General features: G+C 37.3%; 1 protein-coding gene across 1 annotated transcript in view; it reads right to left on the reverse strand.

The window, feature by feature from the left end:
• The window catches only part of OLA1 (Obg like ATPase 1), a 172,620-nt gene that overhangs the window by 145,717 nt on the left and 12,029 nt on the right, over window positions 1–14,874 (reverse strand). The window contains exon 3 of the mRNA XM_036857735.1: window positions 1,010–1,153. Within this exon, the coding sequence (XP_036713630.1) occupies window positions 1,010–1,153 (144 nt within the window). The remainder of the gene's footprint in view (window positions 1–1,009; window positions 1,154–14,874) is intronic.

Genomic DNA, 14,874 nt, shown 5'->3' on the forward strand with positions numbered 1-14,874 from the left:
GGATAGATCTTGGGCTTTAACCTAAGCAAAAGAAGAAATAATAGTACTATTTATTGAATTATAAACGTCTTGAGGAAGAACAAATTTGACACAGGCAGGGTGAAATCAAGAAGTCCATTAAGGACATGTAAAGTCGGAGGCACCTGTTTAGTCATCTAAGTGTCAGTGTCAAGCAGGCGGTTAGATATACGTCTGGAGTTCAACAGAGTTCAGGGCTGGAGACAAAAATTGGGGATTTATCACCACATTCAAAATAGTGAAAAACTAAAAGCAAACTAAATTCTCAGTAATAGGGAAATGGTAAATAAACTGTGTACATTCATATAACATAGTACTAAACATTATCATTATATTAGAAATCATTATTTATTTAAATGTGTACTTTTTAATCTAGAAAAATATTAATGATACCCCAAGTAAAAAAATATCAAAAGTATGGAAGGATCTACCTCAAAAGTACTTACATCTATTATATCAAGGTAGAAGTATAGGTGATTTTTACTCCTCTCTTTATACATTTCCATATTGTCTGAACTTCCTACAATAAAACTGTATTATCTTACTTTTTCTAATTAAAGATATAATACATGCTGTTATAAAAACTTCAAACAGAGAGAACTACAAGAAATAAAGAAAAGAATGACCTAAAAATTCCATTCCCCAGAGATAACCATCAATTAGTTTGTGATCTTCAGTTCATACATTTCCCTATGAATACACAAATACATGTATCATTTTACATGAATGGAATCACATAATACAGACTAATTACTCCCTCTACTTCACACTCCCCAGAAAAAAATAACTTCAACGTTAACAATGGATGCACCCTTCCTCACCCTTCTCCAGGTTCTAGGTTACTTTTATAATCACCCAAAACAATAACGCTACATTAATTTGGAAAAAAACAATACAACCCTTCTACATAATTTTAAATATATCACTTATATATATTTACTCAATCTATACAGGGCCACCACATGAACAATGGCATAAAGATTTTTCTTACCTTGCTGGTTTGTGGTACTGGCAAAGAAAGTCAAACCTTTCATCTGGCACAGGTACTCTGCTCTCATTAGGATCAATAGTGCAGAATGGGAAGTTTTCTGCTGAAGCTTGACTATTGGTTAATACATTGAAGAAAGTAGATTTCCTAAAATGAATAAAAACTATTTCAATCAATTCTTAGGCCAACACTGAGAAAAATTTATCTCACTCTAATTTCAATGCTCAAATAAAATCCATAAGGATTATAAAACCAATCTGGGAACGCAGGGTGGGGGGGTAGGGCGGGGAATACATTTTTACTAACAGAAACGAATGAAATTTACAACAATGCAGCTCATGATTTACAGTTAGGTTATGCTCCTCTCTCAGTCTATTTGGAACGTGAAAAGCATCTCCCCAAAGAATCTTTGTTATAAATGATAACTAGTCTCACAACACACCACAAAATCTATTTTACTCCTAAAGTACCTGGAATACCAGTATCATTTCACCTATATCTAGTATAATCTTCTCTGGCATAAATGTAGAGAGGTGTGTATTTAGTTAGGTCAATTACTTCCCAAGCATTGGCTAATTGTCTAATAGGAAATGGGAGTTTGGAGCTCAGACTCCCTTCTAATTGTTAGTGCATAAGGATTACTGGTAATCTAGAACTGTGAATCGTGGATTGTGAAAGTCAAAATGTGAATTTTTTCCAAGGTATAACTTTAATCAAGAAAAAGCTATTAAAAATGAAAAAACTGTTCACTAATTTTCTGTTATCTGATTCTTATCAGACAATACACACTCAGAGAATGCCAACTCGTATTACTATTCTCTCTTTTCCAAACACTTTTTAAGGTAAAAATGTCTATCAGATGAGATCTAACCCTATATTCATCAGAAGTTTATACTTGCTACAGTTAGTTCATCTGACTGAATTTTAAATCAGAGAACCAGTCCTTTTTTTTTTTCAACTCTGAGACCCTTTTAAAAGAGTAATGAACAGGGACTTCCCTGTTGGTCCAGTGGTAAAGAATCCGCCTTACAATGCAGGGGACACGGGTTCAATCCCTGGTCAGGGAACTAAGATCCCACATGCCACAGGGCAACTAAGCCGGCACGCCACAACTACTGAGCTCGCACGCCTCAGCTAGAACCCGCAAGCCGCAAACTACAGAGCCCACGCGCTCTGGAACCCGCACGCCACAACTACAGAGCCCACACGCCCCGGAGCCAGTACACCACAACTAGAGAAGAGAAAACCCACACGCCACAACTAGAGAGAAGCCCGCGCACTACAACGAAGAGCCTGCGCACCACAACTAAGACCCAACGCAGCCAAAAATAAATAAAAAATTTTTTAAAAAGCCATCTCTACGACACCCTCTAAAAATAAAATAAAATAAAATAGTAATGAACAAAAGGCAACAAGGGAGGCTTACCTAAATACTACTGGTGAGAAGGATTGTTTGGCAATGATATATTAACTTGAACTTGCCCATAGGTCTTTAAGATGTTGCTCTTATATCACATTCAGACTAAATATTTGGGATTAAAGTAGAAAAGTTTCCAAAAACAGCCATTTAAATCATTACTGGTTACTTAGAGTACCAATGGTCAAATCAGTAGCTTTCAAATGCTTGCCTATAGCAGACTCAGCTGAGAATTTAAAGGCATGCACTACCAGGCCTCTTTCCAGATTTGGTGTAGGCCCCAGTATTTTAACTCAGCTAACAACTCATTGAATAATACTGACTGTTGTAGAATTTATATTGGTAACCTCTAAGAGCCTGGTAACAATCCCAGAACTCCAGGAATGATAATTAAGAGGAAATTACTAGTTCCTATGGAGATAGCTTTTCTTTTCAATCCTGTTAAGATAAATGTCATAGTACTTAATTTAAAATAGTCTGTATATTTATCAAGTTATAGTCCATCTATTTCAAGAAAGACACTGAAGATTAATACAATTTTAAAAATTAATATATACAATAAGGCAGATAATTTTTAAAAAGAAAACTCACATTCAAATTATGATTTTTAAATGCCATGTCCATTAAAAATAACGAGGACTTCTTGGAGAAATTACTAGTTCCAGGTCTGGGACCAGAAGTATACAAGATGAATCTCAAACAATTTTTCCCCAAGGGAAAACAAGGAACCTACTGAAGGCCATAGAGTCCTATCAAAAGCACTCTGGAGCCAATCTGAATAGGCCCACAGGCCAAAGATGGGTCAATCTGAGCACCTTTAAGGATAGCTACAATGGACTATAACAAATCAAATAACTTCATATCCATGAGTTGTTAATAATCCTCAACAAGACAAAATCAAAAAAAAGAAAAAAAAAACCCCTCTCTGGCTACCTTTTAATGATGCTAGGTGATTGATAGATTCTTCTGACAACCGTTGAGTAAAACATTCATTGTGTCTTTCTTATATAAACTGCATTTTTAGAGTAACAAAGAGTTGATGAAGAAAAGATTCTCTCATAGACATATTCCAGCCAATAAATGAAAAAAGAATAAAAAACTTAGAATACCACCATTTTGTAACCACTAAGGAACTAATGAATTGGGTAATTATCACCAGTGATCATTAACTGTCTCCCCCCCAAAAAGTACCTCCTAACAATTATGTACACCATCTTTCAAGTACTCCTGACATAAAAAATTACATGATCAAAAATTATCTGAAACTTACCTGATCAAGCCTTTAGATATTACTATCACGTAACAGAAAATACAGAGGACAGGAGAACATACTAAATGACACCACGTAGATGCAATTAAGAAAATTTGGACTTTGGAAAATTCTGTAAGACAAACATCCAGATTTCTCTAACAAGTCAACTGGTGGAGGGAGGAAATTCTGCTTCTGGGTGAGATGCAAAAGCTAACAGCAGACTAGAACTCTCACCCAGAACTAGAAAAGCCATTTAAATGCGGAATACAGAAAGTATCTGTTTGAAGGGGCTAAGAATCTGGAAATGGGACATTCGCCCATTCTAGGCAAAGTAAGGCGGCCAAGAATCCAGGCTTTATACTCATGTAAGCTGATGCTGGAGTACAGGGAACCCAGCCAAGAATTAGGAGAAGACTTGGAGGATGGACCTCAAGAACACGACCAGTTTTCCCCTCAGGATATTGCTCGCAAAAGGGAGAACTACAAAAGTGTACTGAAGTAAATGAACTGGAGAGTAATACGCTCCATACCTTATTCCCCACACTACAAAAAAATAAAAAATAAAAAGTGATACTTAGGTTGCCAGAACAATCCACAAGTCCTTATTTACCGAAAATGTAAGTAAAGGGAATTCCCTGGTGGTCCAGTGGTTACAATTCCGCGCTTTCACTGCCAAGGGCGCGGATTCAATCCCTGGTCAGGGAACTAAGATCCCAGAAGCTGTGCAGTGCAGCCAACAAATAAAAATAAAAAATAAAAAAAATAAAATGTAACTAAAATATTGCATATCTGCAACAAAAATATTACAAAATAATGGTACAATAAAAATACTTCAAGGAAAATTTAAATATATTAATTAATCCACTTACAAGACATTTGTGCCTTTCTTGGGGGACAAAAAAAGTGCAGTTGTATTTTTGTATACTGTAGATAAAAAACTGCTCGTTGCTATTACCACAGTCACAGTAATTGCAATATAAAAAGTCCATAGGGAGTTCATGGAGTTATTTTCAAATTTATTGGTTTTATTAAGTACTGCATTTTTGACTGCCTACCTGGACAAAAATATATTTCATACTAAAGAAAAACGTTTATCCCTTAAAACATATTATACAGTAAAAATATAGAAAAGAAAGCCCCATTATCTCTTAGGCTAAAAAAATTCTTACATGCAGTCAAACTAAACATGGAAGACATCTCCATTTTCACAGATCACCTCATCTTGGACATGATTTTAAATTTCATAAAATCCAAGTCATCTGTACCTTCCAATAGCTTTGTAAGTACAAAAAAGTAAAAAGGAAGAAGGAAAAAAGAAAATTTTCTGAGGATTATTAGTACAGCCTTTAGCGGCAAGTTAAGACATTTTGATCTATTCAAATCTATTAAAGAAAAGACTTGCAAAAGCAAAGAATTTTAAAGTTTTGGCTTAAATTGGAGTGGTAAAGCCCATAAGGCTTTTTGTGAAATGAAGATTTTACACACACACACACACACACACACACACACACATTCAGATCCCTTATAAGGTTATTACTGAAGCTTGAAAGTATAAGATTCAAAATTGTAGGGATCTCTCTTATGCAAGAACAAGTTTACATAAATATTATTTCAGCAATGATATCATTAAAGAAAACAGTGGCTAGACTTAATGTATGCCCCCTCCACTTAAGACCTAAATACTTTATTTTTGAAATTATATATTTTACTGTAATAAGTAAATCTGACTGAATATGTTTTATCTAAAACCTTATGCAAAATTACAACATGTATAGGGAAGTCAGGATACCAGTGCAAACTCCCCCAGCATTCTGAATTAACCATTCATACAACACACAACCAAAAGCATGGAAAAAAGTAGAATGTTCTTTCGAAATGTTTTGAATTTAGACATAACTAAACTGTTAAAAAGTATCTATCTGCTAGATACAGAAAAAAAAAAATGACAGGAATAAATACCAATGTGTGTATACATGGGTTAGTATAACCACATATTTTTCCTAATTCTATCAGGTGAGAGGGCTTAAAAGAAGTAACACCCCAGCAGTGGGATCACATCTAGAGCCCAGATCTTAGTTGCTAAATACCATTCTTCGATAAAAGAAACCAAGGCTCTCTGGAGACAAGGCTGGGACACGAAAAATACACTATTAACCTGAAATATCTTACAGTGTCAGAGAGTAAGGAAATGCTTGAAAAAAAAAAAAAAAAAAAAAAAGACAGGAAAAAAAAGAAAGGGAAAAAACAAAAAGAATGGAAAAAAAAGATGGAGGCATGTAAAAAGGACATAAGATGCACCTTGAAGGAGCTCCCAAAGACCAAATCTGAACAATTTGAGCAACAAAATAAATACTGATAATATTGGATTAAAACCCAAAGAAAAAAAATTTCACTGAGTCTAAATAGAACTATATAAATGATTGAATAAATAACTAATTGTAGGGGAAAAGAAAAACATTCCATACAGAAGAATTCCAAATAATAAATGTAAAAGGAATAAGGGAAGTAGAATACCACCATTAGAACACCACACTAATAATTGCTGCAGGCAAAATCCACTAAGGAGTGATAAAGTTTAGTTGGGGAAACTTTAAGAAGAAACAGAATATTTAAATAGCCTCAAAACACCTTTCCCCCATAATATTAATTAATTACTGCAGTGATTTTAACAAATGTCCACAAATTCTTTGATACTCATTCCTTCAGGAGGTGGAGCTTAATTCCCCTCCCCTTGAGCGTGGGTTGGACTTAGTGACTTGCTTCTAAGGAACAACCTATCAAAAAGAAAAAGAATAATTTTACAGTGGAGAAATCTGGCAGACACCACCTTAACCAAGTGATCAAGGTTAACATCACCAGTGATAAATCATGTTGCTATCATATAGCTCCTCAATATGACACAATGAGAAAGGCACTTCACCTCCACAGTGTTCTTCCCAAAAGTCTATTGCGTTTTTCCTGATACCAAAATATATTATAAAACTACAGTAATCCAAATAGTGTGGAACTGACATAAAGATAGACCCATATACCAGTGGAACAGAATAGAGAGCCCAGAAATAAATCCTCCCATATACAGTCAGATAATCTTTGACAAGGGTATCAAGACCACACAATGGGGAAAAGACAGTCTCTTCAACAAATGACACTGAGGAAACTGGATAGCCACATGCAAAGGAATGAAGACCCTTACCTTACACCATACACAAAAATTAACTCAAAATGGATTACAGACCTAAAAGTAGAGCCTAAAACCATAAAAGTCACAGAAGGAAATGTAGGGGAAAAACTTTGTAACATTGGATTTGGCAATTATTTCTGAGATATGACACCAAAAGGACAAGCAACAAAAGCAAAATTAGAAAAAAAATGAGACTACATCAAACTTAAAAACTGCACATCAAAAGAAACAATCAACAGAGTGAAAGGTAACCTACAGAATGGGAAAAAAATAATTGCAAATCACATGTCTGATAAAGAGTTAATATCCAGAATGTATAAAGAACTCCTATAACTTAACAACAACAACAAAAGTAACTTTAAAAAGTAACATTAAAAAGTAGCAAAGGACCTCAATAGACATTTCTCCACAGAAGATAAGCAAATAGCCAAGAAACATATGAAAAGATGCTCAACATCACCAATCATCAGGAAAATGTAAATCAAAACCACAATGAGGTATCACCTCACACCCATTAAGATAGTCACTATCAAAAAAACAGAAAACAGTGTTGGCCAAGACGTAGAGAAATTAGAACTCTGGTGCACTGTTGGTGGAATGTAAAATGGTACAGCTGCTATGGAAAACAGTATGAAGGTTCCTCAAAAAACTAAAAATAGAATTACCATGTGATCCAGCAACCCCACTTCAGGGTATTTACCCAAAATAATTAAAAGCAGGATCTCAAAGTGATATTTGCACACTCCTGTTCACTGCAGCATTATTCACAATAACCAAAAGGTAGAAGCAGCCCTAATGTCTATCGACAGAGGAATGGATAAAGAAAAAGTCCACAGCATGAGAAAACATCAAACTGGAATTGACAGACATTATACAAAATACCTGAATAGTACTTTTCAAAAGTAAACGAAATTTTTCATGACCTTTAAAAGGTCTATACAGGAAAAGAAAAAGGACATTAGCGGGAAAACTGGTGAAATCCAAAAAAGTGTATAGTTAATAGTAAATAAATAAATGAGCGAAAAAAAAAAATCTGAAATTATATGATATAGCAACAGTGACCAGGCTTCAGGTTCAAGATGGTGGAGCAGAAGGACGGGCACTCACTCCCTCTTGCGAGAGCACCGGAATCACAACTAACTACTGAAAAATCATCGACAGGAAGACACTGGAACTCACCAAAAAAGACACCCCACATCCAAAGACAAAGAAGAAACCACAATGAGACAGTAGGAGGGGCGCAATTACAATAAAATCAAATCCCATAACTGCTGGGTGGGTGACTCACAAATTAGAGAATACTTATACCACAGAAGTCCACCCACTGGAGTGAAGGTTCTGAGCCCCACTTCAGGCTTCCCAACCTGGGGGTCTGGCAACGGAAGGAGGAATTCCCAGAGAATCAGACTTTGAAGGCTAGCGGGATTTGATTGCAGGACTTCGACAGGACTGGGGGAAACAGAGACTCCACTCTTGGAGGGCACACACAAAGTAGTGTCTGCATCAGGACCCAGGGGAAAGAGCAGTGACCCCATAGAAGACTGAGCCACACCTACCTGTTAGTGTTGGAGGGTCTCCTGCAGAGGCAGGGGTGGCTGTGTCTCACCATGAGGACATGGACACTGGCAGCAGAAGTTCTGGGAAGTACTCCTTGCCGTGAGCTCTCCCAGAGCCCGCCATTACCCCACCAAAGAGCCAGGGTAGGCTCCAGTGTTGGGTCCCCTCAGGCCAAACAACCAACAGGGAGGGAACCCAGCCCCAACCATCAGCAGACAGGCAGATTAAAGTTTTACTGAGCTCTGGCCACCAGAGCAACACCCAGCTCTACCCACCACCAGTCCCTCCCATCAGGAAACTTCCACAAGCCTCTTAGATAGCCTCATCCACCAGAGGACAGACAGCAGGAGCAAGAAGAACTACAATCCTGCAGCCTATGGAACAAAAACCACATTCACAGAAAGATAGACAAGATGAAAAGGCAGAAGGCTATGTACCAGATGAAGGAACAAGATAAAACCCCAGAAAAACAACTACATGAAGTGGAGATAGGCAACCTTCCAGAAAAAGAATTCAGAATAATTATAGCGAACATGATCCAGGACCTTGGAAAAAGAATGGAGGCAAAGATCGAAAAGATGCAAGAAATGTTTAACAAAGACCTAGAAGAATTAAAGAACAAACAAACAGAGATGACCAATACAATAATTGAAATGAGAAATACACTAGAAGGAATCAATAGCAGAATAACTGAGGCAAAAGAACAGATAAGTGACCTGGAAGACAGAATGGTGGAATTCACTACTGCAGAACAGAATAAAGAAAAAAGAATGAAAAGAAATGAAGACAGCCTAAGAGACCTCTGGGACAACATTAAACGCAACAACATTCGCATTATTATATGGGTCCCAGAAGGAGAAGAGAGAGAGAAAGGACCAGAGAAAATATTTGAAGAGATTATAGTTGAAAACTTCCCTAACATGGGAAAGGAAATAGTCACCCAAGGCCAGGAAGCAAAGACTCAAGAAGAAACAAGCCGAGACACATAGTAATCAAATTAGCAAAAATTGGGCTTCCCTGGTGGCGCAGTGGTTGAGAGTCTGCCTGCCAGTGCAGGGGACACGTGTTCGAGCCCTGGTCTGGGAAGATCCCACGTGCCGCGGAGCGGCTGGGCCCGTGAGCCACAGCTGCTGAGCCTGCGCGTCTGGAGCCTGTGCTCCGCAACGAGAGAGGCCACGATGGTGAGAGGCCCGCGCACCGCGATGACGAGTGGCCCCCACTTGCCACAACTAGAGAAAGCCCTCGCACAAAAATGAAGACCCAACGCAGCCAAAAATAAATTAATTAATAAAAAATATATATATATTAGCAAAAATTAAAGACAAAGAAAAATTATTGAAGCAGCAAGGGAAAAATGACAAATCACATACAAGGGAACTCCCATACGGTTAACAGCTGATTTCTCAGCAGAAACTCTACAAGCCAGAAGGGATTGGCATGACATATTTAAAGTGATGAAAGGGAAGAAACTACAACCAAGATTACTCTACCCGGCAAGGATCTCATTCAGATTCGATGGAGAAATCAAAAGCTTTACAGACAAGCAAAAGCTAAAAGAATTCAGCACCACCAAACCAGCCCTACAACAAATGCCGAAGGAATGTCTCTAAGTGGGAAACACAAGAGAAGAAAAGGACCTACAAAACAAACTCAAAACGATTAAGAAAATGGTAATAGGAACATACATATCGATAACTGCCTTAAACGTGAATGGATTAAATGCTCCTACCAAAAGACACAGGCTTGCTGAATGGATACAAAAACAAGACCCATATATATGTTGTCTACAAGAGACCCACTTCAGACCTAGGGACACATACACACTGAAAGTCAGGGAACGGAAAAAGATATTCCATGAAAATGGAAATCAAAAGAAAGCTGCAGTAGCAATACTCATATCAGATAAAACAGACTTTAAAACAAAGAATGTTACAAGAGACAAGGAAGGACACTACATAATGATCCAGGAATCAATCCAAGAAGAAGATTTAACAATTATAAATGTATATGCACCCAACATAGGAGCACCTCAATACATAAGGCATCTGGTCCAGGACCAGATGGCTTCACAGGTGAATTTTATCAAACATTTAGAGAGGAGCTAACACCTGTCCTTCTCAAACTCTTCCAAACAAATGTAGAGGAAGGAACACTCACAAACTCATTCTATGAGGCCACCATCACCCTGATACCAAAACCAGACAAAGATACTACAAAAAAAGAAAATTACAGACCAATATCACTCATGAATATAGGTGCAAAAATCCTCAACAAAATACTAGCAAACAGAATCCAACAACACATTACAAGCATCATACACCATGATCAAGTGGGATTTATCCCAGGGGTGCAAGGATTCTTCAATATATGCAAATCAATCAATGTGATATACCATATTAACAAATTGAAGAAAAAAACCCATATGATCATCTCAATAGATGCAGAAAAAGCTTTTCACAAAATTCAACACCCATTTATGATAAAAACTCTCCAGAAAGTGGGCATAGAGGGAACCTACCTCAACATAATAAAGGCCATATATGACAAACCCAGAGCAAACATCATTCTCAATGGTGAAAAACTGAAAGCATTTCCTCTAAGATCAGGAACAAGACAAAGATGTCCACTCTCATCACTATTATTCAACATAGTTTTGGAAGTCCTAGCCACGGCAATTAGAGAAGAAAAAGAAATAAAAGGAATACAAATTGGAAAAGAAGAAGTAAAACTGTCTCTGTTTGCAGATGACATGATACTATACATAGAGTCCTAAAGATGCCACTGGAAAACTACTAGAGCTAGTCAATGAATTTGGTAAAGTTGCAGGATACAAAATTAATGCATAAAAATCTCTTGCATTCCTATACACTAATGATGACAAATCTGAAAGGGAAATTAAGGAATCACTCCCATTTACCATTGAAACAAAAAGAATAAAATACCTAGGAATAAACCTACCTAGGAGACGAAAGACCTGTATGCAGAAAACTATAAGATGCTGATGAAAGAAATTAAAGATGATACAAACAGATGGAGATATATACCATGTTCTTGATTGGAAGAATCAATATTGTGAAAATGACTATACTACCCAAAGCAATCTACAGATTCAATGCAATCCCTACTCAATTACCAATGGCATTTTTTACAGAACTAGAACAAAAAATCTTAAAATTTGTATGGAGACACAAAAGACCCCAAATAGCCAAAGCGGTCTTGAGGGAAAAAAATGGAGCTGGAGGAATCAGACTCCCTGACTTCAGACTATACTACAAAGCCAGTAATCAATACAATACGGTACTGGCACAAAAACAGAAATATAAATCAGTGGAACAGGATAGAAAGCCCAGAGATAAACCCACACACCTATGGTCAACTAATCTATGACAAAGGAGGCAAGGATATAAAATGGAGAAAATACAGTCTCTTCAATAAGTGGTCCTGGGAAACCTGGACAGTTACATGTAAAAGAATGAAATTAGAACACTCCCTAACACCATACACACAAAAAAACTCAAAATGGATTAGAGACCTAAATGCAAGACCGGACACTATAAAACTCCTAGAGGAAAAAAATTTTTTTTTTTTTTCATTTATTTTTGGCTGTGTTGGGTCTTCGTTTCTGTGCAAGGGCTTTCTCTAGTTGCGGCAAGTGGGGGCCACTCTTCATCGTGGTGCGCAGGCCTCTCACTATCGCGGCCTCTCTTGTTGCGGAGCACAGGCTCCAGACGTGCAGGCTCAGCAATTGTGGCTCACAGGCCTAGTCGCTCCGCGGCATGTGGGATCTTCCCAGACTAGGGCTCGAACCCGTGTCCCCTGCATTGGCAGGCAGATTCTCAACCACTGCGCCACCAGGGAAGCCCCCAAGAAGAACACTCTTTGACATAAATCACAGCAAGATCTGTTTTGATCCACCTCCTAGAGTAATGGAAATAAAAACAAAAATAAACAAATGGGACCTAACGAAACTTAAAAGCTTTTGCACAGCAAAGGAAACTACAAACAAGACGAAAAGACAACCCTCAGAATGGGAGAAAATATTTGCAAACAAATCAACGGGCAAAGGATTAATCTCCAAAATATATAAACAGCTCATGCAGCTCAATATTAAAAAAAAATAACCCAATCCAAAAATGGGCAGAAGACCTAAATAGACATTTCTCCAAAGAAGACATACAGATGGCCAAGAAGCCCATGAAAAGCTGCTCAACATCACTGATTATTAAAGAAATGCAAATCAAAACTACAATGAGGTATCACCTCATACCAGTTAGAATGGGCATCATCAGAAAATCTACAAACAACAAATGCTGGAGAGGGTGTGGAGAAAAGGGAACCCTCTTGCACTGTTGGTGGGAATGTAAATTGATACAGCCACTATGGAGAATAGTATGGAGGTTCCTTAAAAAACTGAAAACAGAATTACCATATGACCCAGCAATCCCACTACTGGGCACATAACCAGAGAAAACCATAATTCAAAAAGACACATGCACCCCAATGTTCATTGCAGCACTATTTACAATAGCCAGGACATGGAAGCAACCTAAATGCCCATCAACAGATGAATGGATAAAGAAGATGTGGTACATATATACAATGGAATATTACTCAGCCATAAAAAGGAACGAAATTGGGTCATTTGTACAGATATGGATGGATCTAGAGACTGTCATACAGAGTGAAGTAAGTCAGAAAATGAAAAACAAATATTGTATATTTAACACATATATGTGGAACCTAGAAAAATGGTACAGATGAACCGGTTTGCAGGGCAGAAATTGAGACACAGATGTAGAGAACAAACGTATGGACCCCAAGGGGGGAAAGCAGTGGGTGGGGGCCGATGTGATGCATTGGGAGATTGGGATTGACATATATACGCTAATATGTATACAATGGATAACTAATTTTAAAAAAATGCAAAAAAAAAATTGTGAAAATAGAAAAAAAAAAAGTGACCAGAATTCTGAAAAATAAACAATGAAAATTAAAAGATTTAACAGAAAATAAATTATGAAGTACTTTTAAGGTATACAATTACTGTTGATAACAGGAAAGAGTGGGAGAGCAGATCCATTGTCCAAAAGATTATTCAAAACATATTAAAAAAGGAAACAAATAATTCTCAAGTCACAAATTTCCATGAAAGAGGAGGCACCCTGGAATACTGACAAGTATACAATAAGATTTAAGTTCATTTAAATGGTATTGGGGAATTTTGCTTCCCCTTCTATTTATGGAACTGCCCTCCTGACACAAAGAGCTAGGAAATCAGATAAAACATGAAATAAACAGTTTTCAAACAGAGGACAGTATGTAGCACAGGACTGTGTTCCCTGTGAGAACAACAAATGAACTAAGCTCTAAAACTACCCTAGCTTACTGCCTAAAGGTGGTTTCAAAGCCACAGCACAGGGAGGGGGAACCAATAGAACCCAGCAGTCATGCCAAGTTAAAGAGACTGAGATGAGAGTTGGAGCAGGCCAAAGTAGCTAAAATTTACAGGACAGTATACTAGAAAGGAAGCAGCTGCACAGAGAGAGGGCTCTGGAGATAAGCAGAAGGTATCTTCAAGAATATGGCTCAGTAATATTTGTACATGAGGAAGCTCAGTCTCCAAAGGCCAGGAGAAAAAAACACTCAAAAGCAGCACAGTGAACAGTTCTCAGGTTCACACGGAGCTTGGAACAGTTCACATCCCCACCAGCCAGAGCAGAGAAAGATATAATAATATAAGGGAATTTGGGTAGAGTCCTCAAACAGTCACATCTTAGTATCAGAGCTAAAGTAGCACCAGAGCAAAAAATATTATGAACTCATCATAATATAATAAACAGTCTCAAAATAATCAAAATGATACACAAAAACTAAATGCCAGAACAAAGTCCAACACTCCTTAAAGGAATACTATAACATTCAGCACTCAACATAAAATCCAGCATCTGGAATCCAATAAAAATTAACAGGCATGCAAAGAAGCAGGAAAATATAGATCCAAAGCAAGATAAAAGTCAATAAACACAAACCCAGTAAAGATAGAGATGATGGAATTAGCAGACGAGGACCTTAAAATAAATGTAATAGATTTTTTAAAATTTTTCTGAAGGATATAAAGGTAAATATGAAGATAATGAGGCATTAAATGAAAATATGAAAACCATCCAGACAGAACTATTGTACAAAAAATACAATATATGAAAAAACTGAATTGAAATGAAACACACTGGATGTGACTAACTGTAGATTAGACACTGCAGAAAAGATCAGTGAACATGAAGACAGAACAACAGCAGCTATCAAATGAAGCACAGGGAAAAAAAATTGGACAAATAAATAACCAGAGCTTCAGTAGAATATTACCTAGAGGACTAACCCATATGTAATAAAAGTCTCAGAAGGAGAGGAAGGGAAAGGAGGAGAGGGGGAGAAAAGAGCATTTGAAGAAACGCTCTGGCCAA

This window comes from Balaenoptera musculus, chromosome 7 (assembly GCF_009873245.2).
Source record: "Balaenoptera musculus isolate JJ_BM4_2016_0621 chromosome 7, mBalMus1.pri.v3, whole genome shotgun sequence".
In the NCBI taxonomy this organism is placed as follows: Eukaryota; Metazoa; Chordata; class Mammalia; order Artiodactyla; family Balaenopteridae; genus Balaenoptera; species Balaenoptera musculus.